Source organism: Oncorhynchus tshawytscha, linkage group LG04 (genome assembly GCF_018296145.1).
Source record: "Oncorhynchus tshawytscha isolate Ot180627B linkage group LG04, Otsh_v2.0, whole genome shotgun sequence".
Lineage (NCBI taxonomy): Eukaryota > Metazoa > Chordata > Actinopteri > Salmoniformes > Salmonidae > Oncorhynchus > Oncorhynchus tshawytscha.
Genome location: NC_056432.1, coordinates 33,292,777 through 33,310,023, shown reverse-complemented (window position 1 = coordinate 33,310,023; position 17,247 = coordinate 33,292,777). Strand labels below are relative to the sequence as shown.

At 44.4% G+C, this 17,247-nt stretch overlaps 2 protein-coding genes across 3 annotated transcripts; both read right to left on the bottom strand.

Moving 5' to 3' along the window:
* Positions 1 to 35: 35 nt before the first annotated feature.
* Positions 36 to 5,475, bottom strand: LOC112249693 (ankyrin repeat and death domain-containing protein 1B). Its single transcript, XM_024419473.2, has 15 exons — positions 5,047 to 5,475; positions 4,322 to 4,422; positions 3,834 to 3,932; positions 3,548 to 3,646; positions 3,201 to 3,305; positions 2,972 to 3,076; positions 2,750 to 2,848; positions 2,518 to 2,616; positions 2,279 to 2,377; positions 2,035 to 2,133; positions 1,685 to 1,783; positions 1,488 to 1,583; positions 776 to 977; positions 392 to 523; positions 36 to 288 (listed from the first exon to the last, which is right to left on the bottom strand). Exons 1-15 carry the CDS (start codon positions 5,228 to 5,230, stop codon positions 233 to 235), a joined length of 1,674 nt encoding a protein of 557 aa, XP_024275241.1. The 5' UTR covers positions 5,231 to 5,475; the 3' UTR covers positions 36 to 232.
* Positions 5,476 to 7,535: 2,060 nt separating this feature from the next.
* polk (polymerase (DNA directed) kappa) lies at positions 7,536 to 17,077 on the bottom strand. Of its 2 annotated transcripts, XM_042320658.1 has the most exons (16): positions 16,973 to 17,077; positions 16,623 to 16,773; positions 16,293 to 16,412; positions 15,980 to 16,132; positions 15,401 to 15,532; positions 15,111 to 15,267; positions 14,399 to 14,599; positions 14,021 to 14,145; positions 13,722 to 13,888; positions 13,560 to 13,592; positions 13,348 to 13,444; positions 12,357 to 12,528; positions 10,908 to 12,149; positions 8,243 to 8,291; positions 7,980 to 8,060; positions 7,536 to 7,877 (listed from the first exon to the last, which is right to left on the bottom strand). In XM_042320658.1, exons 2-16 carry the CDS (start codon positions 16,752 to 16,754, stop codon positions 7,874 to 7,876), a joined length of 2,865 nt encoding a protein of 954 aa, XP_042176592.1. In that variant the 5' UTR covers positions 16,755 to 16,773; positions 16,973 to 17,077; the 3' UTR covers positions 7,536 to 7,873. The 2 variants fall into 2 exon arrangements, with proteins under 2 accessions (XP_042176592.1, XP_024273504.1); XM_024417736.2 differs by lacking the exons at positions 16,293 to 16,412; positions 16,623 to 16,773; positions 16,973 to 17,077 and having other exon boundaries at positions 7,536 to 8,060; positions 15,984 to 16,117.
* Positions 17,078 to 17,247: the final 170 nt, after the last annotated feature.

Sequence of the window (17,247 nt, the reverse complement as noted above, 5' to 3'; positions counted from 1 at the left end):
TGTCCTAACTGACTTGCCAAAACTATAGTTTGTTAACAAGAGTTGTTGAAAGTGGAGTGGTTGAAAAACGAGTTTGAATGACTCCAACCTAAGTGTATGTAAACTTCCGACGGTACATGGAAATGTGTACTACTATGGATCCATTGACAAAGAACCACACAAATGCTCTCATTTGGGAAAATATAGAATCTGGTTGACTGAACGTATGTCTGTCTGTAGATGACGACACCCTTTATGAAAGGATGCATTTCTTCATGTCTCCGTCCTCTGTGTCCATTCGTATTTTATCTGCAAAACAACCAAACAGCCATCTATAATTCTCTGTTATGGCTTCAACATGAATGTCATATTTTTTTTCTTCTATGAGGTAAGGGTCATGGACACACTATACCTGCTACGGTCTTGTTGTCTATGGCAAGCAGGCCCTGGTACAGCTCTTTAGCTGGATTCAACTGGGCCAGCTCTGACCCATGGAGCCAGATCAACAGCATCCTGTTCCCATGGTCCCGGTAGCTCCGCTTCCCTACACACAAGCAGTGAACAGACTAAATGAGAACTTACCTGGTAAAATAAGGGAAACATTAACTAAATAAAGCTATTGTCGAAACTTTCCTTATTAAGTGGCTTGGTTCTGGGACACAATTCCAAGTAACTACAGAACAATACTTTAGAATCCCTCTTGCCAGACCTTGACCTCTTGTATTTATAATCAACGAGTTGTTTTTTGATATTCCTGTGAATGATTACCCCACTGGGCTACACTGGGTTGTGTCACCTGTCCACTGCTCCTCGATGGCAGCCACCTGCTGCTCGGTGAAGTGCCAGTGCAGCGCCAGCCTCTTCCAGTCACCCGGCTCCAGCAGGCGGTAGGCCAGGTGCCAGGCCGTACCGCGGACATGTTTGCTCTCCGCGCGATGGTCTAATTTAAACGTCAGCGGAGACTGGCTGTGAAGGTTCTCATTAAGCTCAGTGTTGGCCTGGAAGGGTAATCACATTAAGTCACCTGAGAAAGGACACAAGCTTCACACACTGAGCACGGTGTCCACAGACAAGCACACGCAGGCCCATGCTTATTGAATGCCAGAGCCACTTGTTTTGAGTGTCAGGTAAGGTTGGAAGAAACACTATCAAATTGACAATGAAATTGGTTGTCGAGCATTTCAGCACAAATCATTTTTCCCACAGCCAGTATTAATGGTATTACAGGGATTCATCTGGAGTTGTGATGTTAGGAAATTAATCATCTGTGATGAATAATCTTTGATTTCCAGCTTCACTACAGTGCATGGATTAACAGATGACTATAGCAACGTATTAGTCTCATTGATTGATTGAATTTACAGAATTGTATAATTTATAAACACATACAGCCATATCACTAATAGGGAGGACTCCCATAACAGTACAAGGTCTGCATTCTTTCACAATTATATAAAATAAACAAACACACAATGAAGTTATTTATTTCCATTATGGTTCTCCATTACCCTCCTCCATGTGAAATATCTCTCTGCCTTGATGATCATGTCCACGATGATGACTTCGTCTGCTCGGGCTGCCACAGCCAGTGCTGTCTTACCCTGCTGCTCAAAACAAAGCAGAAAACATTGAGTGGGAAGTTGCAGTGAATAGGAGAGGGGTCAAATTCAGGTTTACATCATAGTTGTGGTCGTCCATGTTCCACCTTGTCCTGGAGGGTCAGGTCCATCCCAGCTTTCAGAAGCATGTCAACAATGTCCACTCTGGCCAGCTCTGCTGCTACATGCAGGACAGTCTGGGACCTCTAAGGAGGACAGACAGGAGCTCAAGGTACATGTTGCCCTTTACCACAGATCTAGAGTCAGGTTACCAAACTCAAACCCATAACCATTACAATGCCTCTAAATCATTAGTTGCATCCCAAAAGGGGCCCTATTCCCTACATAGTGCACTACTTTGACCAGAGCCCATGGGGCAGAGAATAGGGTGCCATTTGGGATGCAACTGATGATTTCAAAATAGCATTAGGACTGAGTGCACATGCGTTGTACATACATGATCAGTGATGTTGACGTTGCAGCCAGCCTCCAGCAGTGTGTGGATGACAGGGATGTGACAGTTCTTCACTGCCAGGTAGAGAGGAGCCTGGAGGTGCTGCCAACAGAGACGCAACCAACATGGACCATTAGATAGAAACTCTCTGTCAGGTCACTTACTACTGAGTAATTACTAGGATAACATGTTGGCTTCATTCATGTTTGACCAAGACTTAGTACGAATCCTCTATGCTCACTCTCACCTGGTTCTGTAAGTCCATCTGGGCCGTGTTCTCTATGAGGAGTTTCACCAACGACGTGTAACCCTTCTCTGAGACAGGGTGTAGAGCACTGCTTTGGCCCTAAGGGGGGTGGTAAAGTACTATAGTATAATAAACTGGGTCTGGAGGGATCCTTCCTTTAATGATTTAGTAACTTTGCCTAGTGGTGACCATTATACTGACTGGTTGGAGTGTGTGGTTGGTATGGTTTGCTGGCATACCATGGTGACAATGTTTGGGTCACAGCCTGCCTCCAACAGAGCCTGGACACAGTCCTCATGGGCAGCCTCAGCAGCCAGGTACAGAGCTGTCTCCCCAAGCTGCCCCAGATACATCACTCATTGATCAGCTATTGACCTAAAGCAGCTACTGTATGGTGTAGGCATTGAGCAAACACAGTCACACATGCTGGCAATCAAACGGCTCCAGACAATGTTTCCAGTGGGACTCTACCTTATTGACTTCATCACGAGTATCAAAGCTCTTCAACAGTAGCTGGACGGCATCCAAATGGCCATTGCTGGCAGCCAAGTGCAGAGGTGTGTCCCCATTCTAGCAATTAAAGAAAGAGGAAAAGCAGGAGGGTGGGAGGAAAGGAGAGATACACAGTAAACAGGAAGGAGAGATGGAGAAACAGTCGAACAGTCATACAGCCTTCTACACACACACACACACCTGGTCTTCCTCCATGGTGGCCATATTGTATGCCTCCTCCATCAACATCTGCAGCATCTCAACAGAGCCATGCTCTGCTGCCGACGCAAACACCCTGTGTCCAGACTGAGAAAGAGAAGGAGGGAGAAGAGGAGAGGAAGAAAAAGAGTCAGCTTACTGAGCAAAGGCAGCCCAACCAACATTTGAAATGGATGCAATGGTTACTGATACTGTATGTCTATGTGATTACCAGGTCCTCTTTGTCCAGTTCTTTCATCATCAAGTCGTAGATAATGAACGTCACGATGTCGGTGTGGTTGTTGATGGCAGCACAGTGCATGATGTTCAGTCCCACCTGAGAACAGACAATACAACTCACCATCTCCATGCATGACACCTCAAGACAATTTGACATATTGGATTCTCCAATGGCTATGTAGAAATTGGCTCGGTGGTTGATTATTGTAATTGGCATCCCAGATGACTGAGATGTCAGAGAACTTAGGTTTGACCAGCATCACAAGGAAAGGGATAACTGAGACACATTCAAGGCCTTCTGGAATAGCAAAGAGAATGTTTTAAACAGAGGTTCCCTACCGCATTCTGAACACTTGGGTCAGCACCACCCTGCACAAGCAACTTCATGATGGTTACACTCCCAAACCAGGCAGCCAGGTGGATGGCTGTCACTCCATGCTATGTGAGTATGTATGGAAGAAATAGGGGGAGAGAGAAATAGAGGGAAAGAAAAAGACAGAGGGAGTTGAGCCGTTTCATTTTCACAAACCATGGCCAATCTCTTCAACTGTCGGATTGTTTGTTGAAGAGGACAAGCTTAAAATGTCACCATCACTAACAATGGAATAGTGTTGTGTCGTCCTACCTTGTCCGCTTGGTTGAGATTTGCTCTGCGCTGTAGAAGTACTTGGACGGCCTCTATGTTTTTTCCAGCTACTGCATAGTGCAGGGCAGTGCGATCATGCTAGGATCAATGCATGGGACAAGTTAATCGAACAAGTGACACAGAGCAGAATATATGGCGATATTAACTGCAGTGTGGCTAGCTGCAGGTAGCTTAGCGGTTAGAGTGTTGGGCCAGTAACAAAAAGGTGGCTAGTTCAAATCCCTGAGCCGACTACGTCAAAAATCTGTTGATCTGCCCTTGAGCAAGGCACTTAATCCTAATTGCTCCAAGGTCACAAATGGCTGATCCCTGGCCGGGACCCCACTCTGAGGGTCTCAGGTGGAGTGGAATGTGCAAAAAAACACATTTCCATTTCATACTACACACTTGTACATGGGTGAAACAGGACAAATATAAGCACCCCCTATTTGACCTTCGGTGTTCCATGGATATGAGGACTGACTCACCAAGTTCTTTGCGTCGACATTGACCGCCTTCCCCAGAAGCTTCATGGTCTGTACATCATTTGTTTTTGCTGCGTCAATGTACTCCTTCTCTAGCGCCAACACTACAAACACACAACAGAGACACAAGGTGCTTCACAATAAGTAATACATCAATATGCATGTTTTTCTTCAGAGGAAATGTTCTTCAGAGCGTGTGAAATAGGAGTTACTTTGAATAGTATCAGGGCGGAATTAGTCATGTGTGTGTGCCCTATACAAACACAGCTCTTTCTCTGTGTTTGTAGAGCCTATACATCTGTCATGGATAATGATTTGACTGGACGTGAACACCCAGTGAGCAAAGAGCTTGTAGGGCATGCCTAACACACCTCATAATCAAGAGGAGAAGGATATTCATTGCTTGCTTTGATCTCTAGAAGAATTTGCTAGCATGAATATTCACCAATGTTGCTAAACATGTGATAACATAATTACAAGAACACACTTTTACAATCCTGTCAAACTGGGCAATTGCCAGGCTCTGTTTCCTCAGGCTATAATTCTTAAATTGGACCTTAACCAACCACCTTAGTCATCAGTGTTTACTTAAGTTAGATGACTTTGATAAAAACATTTAAAAAAAATCTAAACGGGCTTCCAGTCACTCAGCCATTTACATGAGTGCGCACACACCCGCGCGCGCATGTGTAAGCACACACACACACACACACACACCTGGTACTCACACATCTCTTTATTATCGTAGCTGTTGTCTGTCTCCTCCTTCTCCTTGTTCTGTATAAAGTCTGTGAATCCCTTCACTGCTTTTTTCGAGTTTTTCAGTGTTTTAGGGTTCAGGTTTAGTTCCTTCAGCTGTGCCCCCATCCTCTCCTTCAGAGACGGTATCTCCTTCAAGTACCTTTTCTCCATGGTGAATATCTGGTGACTTCTCCCTGGAACCTGGGCTTGATCCCAGTCTGTCTCTGCTTTATACCACCTCTGCTTCTCTATACTTGTCTTGCCAAACAACCATGTAGAAGTACTGAATGAATGCAGAAAGTCTGGTCAGGATCTGGAGCAGATGCTGAGGAACCTGAAGAGAACTCAGCACTGGTAACCCTTTCTCTTATACTGGTGATATAGCATTCACTGGAGCTCGTCCTGCATAAGGAATATAAATTGGTGTGGGAATGGAGCAATGTATGTACATTTCCTGGGCTGGAGGGCTGACCTCTGTTTGTTCTAGAAGCTCACACCCTTCACATTGAGTGCATGATCAATATTGTGTCATGCACTACCTGCACATGCAGTCTAACATTGGAATAAACTGTATGAGTGCAGATTCATGAATCCCATCTTGTCATTAATTTATTTGATTAGTGACTAAGCTCCTACATGTTTGTAAAGTAGACTATCATTATATTATTATGAATCTAAGCTCCAATCTAAACTACAACAGTAGTCTAGGTCATATGTGTGTTTAAATGGATTTGTAGATGTCAGATGTAGACTGACATCGCCCAATAGGGTTTCCCAAACTCGGTCCTGCCCCTCCAGGGATATTCAACTCTTACCCTATGAGGTCCGGAGCCTGCTGGTTTTCTGTTCTACATGATAATGAATTGCACCCACCTGGTGTCCCAGGTCTAAATCTGTCCCTGATTAGAGGGGAACAATTAAAAAATGCAGTGGAACTGGCTTCATGGTCCAGAGTTGAGTTAGAAGGTGCTAGAGTTTCAGCATGGAACGAAACAGGTGTGTGTGTGTGTGTGTGTGTGTGTGTGTGTGTGTGTGTGTATGTGTGTCTCGCGCACATGATGGAGCAAAGTGACAGTCAACTGATGAGGAACAGGCTTTCTTACCATAGTGAGTTACGTTATAAATCATGAGCTGGATAGAAGCAGTCTACTCAGTTCAGAACTGGATAATAATTGCTGTGCGTCATCCTCCTGTCATAACAGGCTATTGTTTGTTCTTTCTCATAAAGCTGTGCTTGAGAATAGCCTAGCCTAGGCCTATGGCTATCGACTTTCATTCTTGTTATTTTTTAAAGTGGCAACTTGAGGACAACAGTACCTTCTCAGGCTATTAGAATATTTGGGAAATAGGCTACTATTCATAACTTTAATTTGTTTTAAAGTTATGGTAGGCCTAGCAGGATATATTATAGGCCATTTGGTTTAAACTTCGCATGGATGGATTTTTTGACCAGATGGATCATTTTTCTTAATTAATAAGCTTGAACTTGATTAAACTTGTAATTATATTTTTATTTTGGCCATTGATATTGTTTTTTCGCTCTCATTATTGTTATTAGTCCCATGGCTACCCGTACATTTGTAGGCCCTTCAAACAACTTTTTGACATGGAACTCAGATGAATACATTGTTTGATCGGGAGAGAATGCATGCATAAAATGATGAAAGCATACTATACCCCAAACTCAGTCATATCGAATGGAGAGACAAGGGAATATAGCCTACGTTTTTTAAAACAGCTAGACACAATATAGTTAAGGAGTGTCCGTTATAAAAATAAAAAAAAAGATTTAGACTATGAGGCCCATGTATCTGACAGAGCGAGAGCGAGGATATTGTCTGACTGGACATTTTGCGCTGAAATAGGCTATAGCTAATAGGAAGATAGATTACTGGGAATGTCCCTCATGTGCTGCCCTGACCGACTGCGTTCTATGCATTCTGCGTGGCGTCAGTCAAGTTCAAATAGGTTAAACCATCGTCTGTCACATCACGATGTTGTCACCATTGACGATGGCTGTTAATCTTCATCGATAGAATCGTTTGAGTTTATTTTTACAGGGACAGTGCACATTAATCAACGTTTCAGTAAAAGTGCCGGGTTTTAGCCAGCCGGCTAATTTTCAACCGCAGTCCCTGGGCAGGTTATTAAAAACAATTACAATATGGACAATAGCAACATAGGACAAGCAAGACATAGCATACAGACAGAGTAACATAGGACAAGCAAGACGTAGCATACAGACAGAGTAACATAGAACAAAAAGCAGCAAGACAAAATTCATAAAAGCAACAAAGTGTTTCCACACCCCACAACAGACATGGAATGCGGCAACACACAGCTAGGGACCATGTTCACAAATCTGATTGGCCCTTAGGCATGTCTTCAAGCAATCGTAATAGCCTCATTTGTACTGTGCACATTAAATGCTCAACACAATGACACAAGGAGAATAATTAATTGAGACACATTTACATTGGTGGCAAGTTTTATTTTCTGTAAGAAAAATAGCCTATGAAATTTGAATACAACAATATTCATTTATTTAAATTTTTTATACATAGCCTATATTTAAGTTATCTTATGCAAAAATACACCATCTCATACTGGTACTGGTTTGCATCAACTACCTTCACTAAAACCCCTGCAAAGGTTCTGCCTGCTAACTTATGACCATTATGACTTTTTTAAAAACTGCACAAGAGATAAAAATGTATTTATTTTGAAAGAAGTGCATCTTCAATGCTTGAGTAAGCAATCCAAAAAGTACTAGGTAGGTAGGGATGGTTGCTAGTGAGGTCACCAGCACTCCATTCACCTGAGATCAAGGTAACAGTCAGTCATTATCACTGTCTGAGCATAATACTTCATGCGCAGGATCGTCTAGGAGTAGTGTGTGTTGTCACCTAAGCTGCATCACCTGAAGAACTTGTCAATAGTGTTCCAAGCTGGGCCCAGGGCTTTGGCCTTCTTAGAGGGCGGTGGGGGAGACAAGCCTCTCCTGGAAGTGTAGCAGAATAAAAACACAGCACATTTAACTGAGGGATTCTCACTGTCTGCACCAGTATCTGCAACCATCTTATTTTGACGTACCACACAACATGTTGAATTAACTCCTTGGTGAATGTGCTGACTTTCAAACTAATCTCTCTCTTTTATGTGTGTAAGGAGATGTAGTCATACCTTTTGCTCTTGCCTTTCTGCGGTGCTCTCTGCAGGGGCTGCTCTCGCTCTGTGGAGGGAAACACAAAAAACTCTCCACTGAAAACAGAACGACGACTGTCTATGTCCGGCAAGTCATTTGTGTTCATTTCAAAGCTATAAAGACTAATCTCCCAGGCAGGATAGTTAAAGAGAAACTGGGAGAGATCGTCTTTCCATTGTCAGGATTCAATGGGTGAAGAAGGGATTTACCAGTGGCAGAGAGCAGGGAAGGGTTTTAACCATAAGTTTTAACCCCTTCTAGTTTTAACCATAAGACTTCAGGATAGTGTAATTCATTTTCAGGATGGAAAATAGCTTTCAGTGTTAACCTAAATGAATAAAACCAGACAGAAAGTATGTATAAAAAATAACTAACCTACAGTCAGGTCCATAATTATTGGCACCCTTGATAAAGATGAGCAAAAAAGACTGCACCCCTGTTTTCAGTACTCCAGCCCCTCCCCTGTCTTCAGTACTCTAGCCACCTCCCCTGTTTTCAGTACTCCAGCCCCCTCCCCTGTTTTCAGTACTCCAGCCCCCTCCCCTGTCTTTAGTACTCCAGCCCCCTCCCCTGTTTTCAGTACTCTAGCACCCTCCCCTGTTTTAGTACTCCAGCCCCCTCCTGTTTTCAGTAGTCCAGCACCCTCCCCTGTTTTCAGTAGTCTAGCACCCTCCCCTGTTTTCAGTACTCCAGCACCCTCCCCTGTTTTCAGTAGTCCAGCACCCTCCCCTGTTTTCAGTAGTCCAGCACCCTCTCCTGTTTTCAGTAGTCCAGCACCCTCCCCTGTTTTCAGTAGTCCAGCCCCCTCCCCTGTTTTCAGTAGTCCAGCCCCTCCCCTGTTTTCAGTAGTCCAGCCCCTCCCCTGTTTTCAGTAGTCCAGCCCCCTCCCGTGTTTTCAGTACTCCAGCACCCTCCCCTTGCGAGGATAACGACACTAAGCCTTTTTCTAAAATGTTTTATGAGATTGGAGAACACATTGGGAGGGATCTTACCATTCCTCCATACAGAATCTTTCCAGATCCTTGATATCCTTAGTTTGTGCTTATGGACGGCCCTTTTCAATTTAACCACAGGTTTTCAATGGGGTTCAATTCCAGAGATGGAGAAGGTCATTGTAAAATGTTGATTTTGTGATCAATTAACCTATGGATTTTGACATGTGCTTGGAGTTATTGTCTTGCTGGAAGATCCACTTGCAGCAAAATGTCAGCCTCCTGGCAGAGGCAACCAGGTTTTTGGCTAAAATGTCCTGGTACTTGGTCAACTTTATGATGCCGTTTACCTTACCAAGGGCCCCAGGACCAGTGGAAGCAAAATAGCTCCATAACATCAAAGATCCACCACCACCATACTTTACCGTAGGTATGAAGTACTTTGTCTACATACAGTATGCTTCTGTTTTTCAACACCAAACCCACCATTGGTGTGTGTGGCCAAAGAGCTCCATCTTCATGTCATCTGACCATAGCACCACCTGGACTTTGACAAACGGCATTGACACTTGGATTGGAACCGGTTCTACAGTCAGATAACATGAAAATAGAGGTATTCTATGTCAAAACCTGGTTGCCTCTGCCAGGAGGCTGACACTTGGCTTCAAGTGGATCTTCCAGCGAGACAATAACCCCAAGCACTAATCAAAATCCACAAAAATCGACATTTTGCAATGGCCATTTCAGTCTCTGGACTTGAACCCCATTGAAAATCTGTGGTTTGAATTGAAGAAGGCAGTCCATAAGAGAAGACGAAGGATAAAAGATCCGTCCCAACGTGTTCTACAATCTCATAAAACATTTGAGAAGAAGGCTCAGGTTCGTTATCCTCACAAGGGGAAGGTTGAGTACTGAAAACAGGGGTGCCAATAATTCTGACCCTATCTTTTAGAGATGTTTTAAACAACTTCTTAGAAAAATATTTCTCTCTGAGCAGTTGTATTAGTATAAAATAATACATTTCCCAACTTTTCTGCATACAATATAGCTCAGTATTTGTATTATTTATTTTATACAGTCTTTTTTGCTCAACTTTGTCAAGGGTGCCAATAATTATGAATAAAAAAATAGATATCCTAAATAAAAGCTAGACATTCAGGAAGAATCGAACATTCTAATTTATGAGTATTTTTGGCATGGCTGGATTACCAACCGAGCACACAGGGGACATGCCCAGGGGCCCCGATTTATGTACCCATTGATTTTTTTCTATAACGTTTGAGCATAAGAACACAGGGTGCGGGGGGGCTGACCTTTCAAAGCTAGCATTTTCAATCGCTTGTTCTAGGCCCACCATGTGGCCAATTGGCATGTTATTGCATGAGAGGGTGTGGCCCTTGGGCCTTTACCATGTTGCTAAGTTTCACAATTAGGCATGGCAAAATGCCTAGAATTGCAGAAAACTTGCTTTCACGTTGCAACATTTCCTGTAAAACAACACATTATTCTCTATGCCCCCGACACACCCACCACGTAAGTGGATTACATATTGAGTAGGAAAAGGCAGAAACAGGACCCATGGAAGCACTGGGGATGAGACTGGTAGTGGCAGCACATAGAAAAACAGAGTTTAGAAGTCCCTGGTCTATTTGAATGACAATGGCAGTAATGCATGATCATTCAGTAAATAAAACATATCTGAAACACGGACCTTTGTGTGCAGCAGGTGGTGCGGTGTGGGTGGTGCGGTCCACAGATGCCAGTCCCCCAAGCTCATGCAGGACTTCCTGGTTCAGACAGAGGTCAACGTGTCGGTTAAAAAGGGTGAGGTCATTGGTGTCCTGGGTCTCCTGACACACTGGACAGGTGAGGGCAGGGCCTCTGTGGTCACGTGATTCGGGCTTGGGCGTAGTCATTGGCCGAGGGCCACCGGGGGACAACAGACAAACCCGAACATGAGGGTCACTTTGAGATGAAACCTTCAGGGTGTTAGCTCTATGTATAGATACATCTCCATTTGGACAAGTGTTAAGGCAGACAGGGTTCAGGCCCACAGTGCTTAGTGAAATATTAGCTGTACTCGTCTCATATAGAAGTAAACCTGTAGTGGACTCCGTATGATCACCTGCACTTGAGTCTAATCGAAGGCCCACTGAGTCCAACACGCACCTACTGAGCAGCTTACTACCTTTCTCCTTCGGCCCCTCCTCCCTCTTCCCTCCAGTTATCTCTTTCTCCACCTCCTCCTCACAGACACAGGGGCCTCTCTCTAGCTCTGTGTCTGTGTGGTTGTTTTGCCCCATAGTAACCCCACTGAGACACTGGTCAATGTGTCTGTTGAAGACTGTCAGCTCTGTGGTGTTCACCTCCCTGAAGCATACAGGGCAGGTCAGACTGTCTGTCCCTGACTCTGGCTCTGTTGAACAGTATGATGAAGTAGACGCATGGGCTGAAGGTTCATGTGTCATTTTGTCCGAAGCAGTCAATGCACTCATAGAGATGTCTGTCTCTGCTGATGTATTTGTATTCTTCGGAGTGTGTGTCTGTGTCCCTTCGGGGGTGGTGGTCGATGAGGTTGGGCCCCGTCTGGTCTCGAAGCCATTACAATCTCCCTTCTCTGGTGGGTCCTCTCTCTCAGCTTGCAGTCGCAGCCTCTGGGCGTGAGCTCTCTGCAAGAAGGACTGCTGGTTCTCCCCAGTCCCGCCCACCTCCACCCCTCCCAGGCTGGGTACCCAGGCGTGACCCTCTTGCCCCCGTCTCTGCTGTACCATGGAAGGGCAGGCAGAGGGCTGAGTCTGGCCTGGAGGCCTAGGTGGATGCTCTTTCACGGGCTTGTGGGAGGAGATCTGGGAGGTGCTACTAGAGTCAGTCTGTTTTTTATGGAGAAATCCCACAATGCTCTTCTGCAGGGGTTTCTTGTCGTCAGCACTGGCGAAACTGGAAACCCGAACGCCTGCAGACACGCAAGCGTTGATTTAAAACTGCAGTCAATTGTTTTAATCAAGCTACAAGTTCAAATATATGAATTATTAACAGAATCAGTAGAAAGTACTTCATATATTATCGTTATATACAACATATATGAAAGCTGATATTAATGTATTTTCTTGCCAATGGGACACCACATTTAAACAGACGGGAGAAGGTAAAGTAAGATTACCCATAAGCCTCAGTCTCAGTGGCTGGGGGCTGACGTTGTCGATCTCAGTCTTCAGCAAGTCCTTAGCGACAGCAAAGAGCTCTTCCGTCGTAGCAACAGCACACGGCAACGTCCACGCTCTGGTTTTCACCTCAAAGTTGACATTTTTCAGCTTCAACGTCACCGTCTTGCCCTGGAAGAACACAGAGCAAATTAAAGGGTGAAGCACAGATTAAATCTGGTTGGACCTGGGGGAGGAGTCAAAAGGACAGAACAGACATAGATTTGACTGACAGATGACACTAAGTGAAGAAGGGTCAAAGGCATTTTCCTAGGAGAGTGATGGTCATTCCCAAGCAGCCTATTCCCCAGGCAGGCTGAGGCTCACACTGGTCCCTGGTATTCTCCATAATGGCTCTCCATTTCTTCCAGGTATCAAAAGCATATTAGGGCTCAGTCAGCGGGTGACGGCCGTGCCAAGCCAGCTCTCTCTATCGATTGGGATGGGAACAGACGCTCTGGTAATTGTGTGAGATGCTGGTTAGAGACAGATTGAGTCTGGGAGCCAACACTAGCGCTGAAATGTTTTAAGACCCCAAAATACCCTCTCTACGGAAATATCCTTTCTGTTCAAGAACCCTTTTCTGCTCTCTCTCAATGCACAGAGCAAGAGGCAGGCAGTCAGGCAATGGCTGTTCACAATGGTGCTGAATACTAACACACCAGCCATAACAAACAGTTCCATGTGTTATGTACTGTGGAACGGCTCTGCATTTCACACAATAGCCACAAAAAGCCAAATACTGGAGTTCGATTTCAAACATATACAAATACTAGAGTTTGATTTCATTTTTTTTTTTACTATGAATCCTGTAGATCAGACAGTGAATTTGAGTTTAAGAATATACTGTTTAAGAATATAAATGTACTATACAACTGCAATATATTCTAGTAATGACCTATACTATTACTAATAGTGTACTGTAATGAACTGAGCTGTGCTGTAGAGTACCTTGAGCGCCTCCTTCTGCAGGTCCTGAGCCAGGTCTTGGCACAGCTCCTTGCACAGCGAGAACTGCTCCTCTAATGCACCCATCTCTCCAAAGGTCCTGACAGAGAATGAGGGAGATAGAGAAACAGGTTGGATATGGGCAGCGTTCGAGTATGTACCATTATTTATCTATGTATTTCACATATATGTTGCCAGAAAAGAAAAACAAACACCTCTCTGTACTCATGCTTTTTCTCTCTCCGTCCCTGTAAGGAAATACAAAAACAGACAGACTCAGTCAGATGACTTGAACTCATTTTACAGATGAGTTTTCTGTATAGTCACCCCTCTCCCCACTGCCCACTGCCCACCCCCCTCTGCTTGCCCGCCAGCACCTCTCGATGTGTGTGGAGCCCAGGCCCATGGAGATGTGGAGGAAGTGATGCCAAGACGTCTCAGAGAACAGCAGGGCCAGCAGCGCCATCTCCTGGCCAAGATGGGAACAGCTGGTGATACCTAGAGCTCCCAGCATCTTCTCTGTCACCTTTCCAATGCCTGAGATCTGGCACACCAAAAGACCATCATCTGTATTTGTAAGTCATCAGCCAGCAACATGTTCCATAAACAATCACCTAGAGTATGCATCCCTTAAAATAGGCTGTCTAGGTTTAAGGGTAGGTGTACTACAGCCTACCTTCCGGACTGGCAGGTCCTGTATGAAGTCTATGACAGCCTGTCGGTTAGAGGGGAGTCTGTACTGGCCGTTGGGTTTGTTCTTATCACTACAGACCTTGGCCAGCATCATGTTTGGGGCAATGCCTACACACACACATACATACATGCTTAATATAACTATACACAGAATATGATGATAAAGTTAGCCTGGGATAGTAACATATCAAATATTCCCTGAGGTATTTTAACACAACTAACAATGTAACTCTGAGGTGTCCAAAAAGGCACCCTATTCTCTATGGGCCCTGGTCAAAAATAGTGAATAGAGAATAGGGTGCCATTTGGGACTCATCCAATGTGTCCTCCAAGGAACATGAACACACAGCATCTCTCTCACCTGCGCTGGCTGTTAGTGAGGTCTTCTGCTCGATGCGGAAACGCATCTCTCTTACCGCCTCCTCGGCACAGGTCCCAAACACTTCCACCTCTCCCCCAGCAGCATCCTGCAGACAGGGGGAGGAGCTGGGGCTGTTCTCAAACAGGACAGGAGACAAACCCTCTACCTCTACTGTCTCCTGTAGGCCACCATGGTCCTCAACTAGAGAGAGAGAGAGAGACAGAGAGATAGACAAGGAGAGAAGGTGTGAGATAGTGAGAGATGATTCACAGAAGAGGATCCACATCTCTTATCGTCTGCTCCCCTTGTCCCTCTTTACGCTTGACAGGTGGCAAAAGTGAACAAGATAAGAGAAAGCGACAGAATACACAGACATAGTTCTAATCCCTTCTAATTCACTTTCTCTGTCAGGCAGGAAATAGAGGAAGAATGACATGAGGCTTTTGCTATTAAATTCTTAGTAAACCTCTCTCCTTTTGTTACATCTTCCATATAACACATAGCTGCCTTTATACTACATCTAAACTACTTACAGTCTACTCTCAAAGTTGTCTTACAAATGACAACTTTATCACAGTCCGTAAACAACAACTGCAATATTGTTTAAAAAAAAGCTATCCAACAGTGTAACAAACGACCATAACTCTCAGTTATGACATAGTCATCCCCTGTGTTTAGACATCTGACCTAGCACTGACATGGATCTAGCTACCTCTAGCTGTCCCAGTGTTGTTGGTGTGGAGACGGTGGGTACGGAGGGCCTCTGGCCAGCCTCTCCTCTGCTCAAGGTGGTCACTGATGTCCAGGTATGCTTCGTCGAGACTCATGGGCAGGAAGTGGGGGTCATAGTCGGCAAACACCTCCCGGACCTAGCAGAGATTTGGGATGATTAGGGACTCATATGTCTCTTTGGGGAGGATTTATATATACAGTGTGTGTGTGTGTGTGTGTGTGTGTGTGTGTGTGTGTGTGTGTGTGTGTGTGTGTGTGTCAGATCCTTACTTCAGCGCTCACTGCTCTGTATTTGTCAAAGTTGGTTGGAACAATAACCAGGTTTGGGCAGAGCTTCTTTGCGATGAAGCCAGGCATGGCGGCACGAACCCCAAACTTCCTGGCATGGTAGTTGGATGTTGACTGAGGAGAGTGGACAAAACACATACATTTGTAGAGATAAATAACCTGGGGTTCAATACGAGATATGTGTTGTTGTGCAATAAAAGGACATCTTTCAGATCTAGTGAGAAGACCATAAACCAGTTCATATGTGAAGGAGAAAGATTCCCAGATATGATCCTCCCTCTGGGTAGCAATGATGAGAAATTCAACAGACTTGGCTTTCTTATTTTGACACCACATGATAACTGGAGACAATTGGTATCACGAATGAATGACAATCAAACAAAACAACCACTACACTCATCTCTATTATTTGTCTCTAGCGGGTCTTGTTGGTCATAGTCTTGCGTGGCCAGCCTTCTAAATCCTGTCTCTTTCACGAGAAGCCTTGGCTTCTGAGGCTGTTGGTCAATATAAACGTTTCTAGCAAATTAACAGTGCTATTCATGGCGTATAGAATCTCACCAACATGCTCATGGAGCCCACGGCCATGGGTTTGTCCATCAGGTCAGGACAGTCTCTCGTCTCCACCGCAGCATAGAAGGCATCCATATCCACATGCACAATCACACGGCTCAGGTCACGCCCCCTCTCCAGGTCAGAGGTCATCTTCTCCACCTACAACAAAACGTTCAGAGGTGACAGCTTCAAACAAATTATAACACAGAAATATATACTGTAGAAGTTATACTGTAAACCTAGTGTATCTGTGTGTTAGAGGTCACATAATACTTATTTGTGTAGGTGTGTGTGTGTGTGTGTGTGTATGGCCCTGTACCTGTGCTTGCGCTTTGCTCAGCTGTTGCTCAGTGATGTGTGCTTTCTGCAACATCATCCTCTCAATACGCTGGTTCACCTGCTGTTCCTTCTTCAGCTCGTTCTCATAGAACCTGGAGCCCTGCATTAGAGAGGGAACCAGAGAGGTGGGTGACCTCCAGTAACAGGCCATGGAGCATGGAGAAGAGAACCCACTGGACCTCAACACACGTGGGTTTGTCAGTTCCTGTGCCATTAGAGTAAGGTAACTAGCTAGGGTATTGACTCAAAGTCTAGACTGTTTGTTTGGGTGTTTGGATAAACAGACAGAAGTTCTCAACCTGTACTGTACCTTGGAGGACTCCATGATGATCTTGTTAATCTTGTCCCTGTTAAGGCCCTCCATTCCAGCCTTGTTGTCATTGAGGGCCATTCTTGAAAGGAAGCCCTCCCCACTGGAAGAGGAGGTCCCCCCTGTCGCCATACGTCCTTCAAGTGAGACCCTGCATTGAACACATAAACCAAACAAAATGTGCTAAGAAGTATTATGGCAAGTTAACTAGCTTGCTAGCTAACAACCTAGCTAGCAAAATATGTATTCATCCATACAAGTTGGTTCCACAATGTAAAATAATCTAAACAGCTAGTAATACTAATTTCTAACTATCCATGGCAAAAATAAATAATATTTTGTTTGTTTACGGTAAAAGTATATTCTTTGCCTTTGCCTCTTCAGTTTTGAGGTCTGAATTTGCTTCCGCACTCTACGTCAATTAGGGGGAGGTGCAATTTCCTTGTTTACGGATGTAAAACCACGCAACGCGCGTATAAACAAGACCTTCAAGAAACAAATCCAGCGACAAACTTTTAACAGGTGATGAAATGTTGTTGATTTATGAATAAACGTGATATTAATCCATTAATTTATTAAAACAATTAAATATCACAAACTGTTTCAGGTATTTTGAACAGTTTCT

Coding starts and splice junctions, on each gene's coding strand:
- LOC112249693 (XM_024419473.2), bottom strand. CDS start 5,230: ATGGAGAAAAGGTACTTGAAGGAGATACCGTCTCTGAAGGAGAGGATG. Junction 2,378..2,517: donor ACCCAAACATTGTCACCATG/GTATGCCAGCAA, acceptor CACCCCCCTTAG/GGCCAAAGCAGTGCTCTACA. Junction 978..1,487: donor GATATTTCACATGGAGGAGG/GTAATGGAGAAC, acceptor TTACCCTTCCAG/GCCAACACTGAGCTTAATGA.
- polk (XM_042320658.1), bottom strand. CDS start 16,754: ATGGCGACAGGGGGGACCTCCTCTTCCAGTGGGGAGGGCTTCCTTTCA. Junction 16,413..16,622: donor TCATCATGGAGTCCTCCAAG/GTACAGTACAGG, acceptor TCTCTAATGCAG/GGCTCCAGGTTCTATGAGAA. Junction 14,600..15,110: donor CAACACTGGGACAGCTAGAG/GTAGCTAGATCC, acceptor CTCTCTCTCTAG/TTGAGGACCATGGTGGCCTA.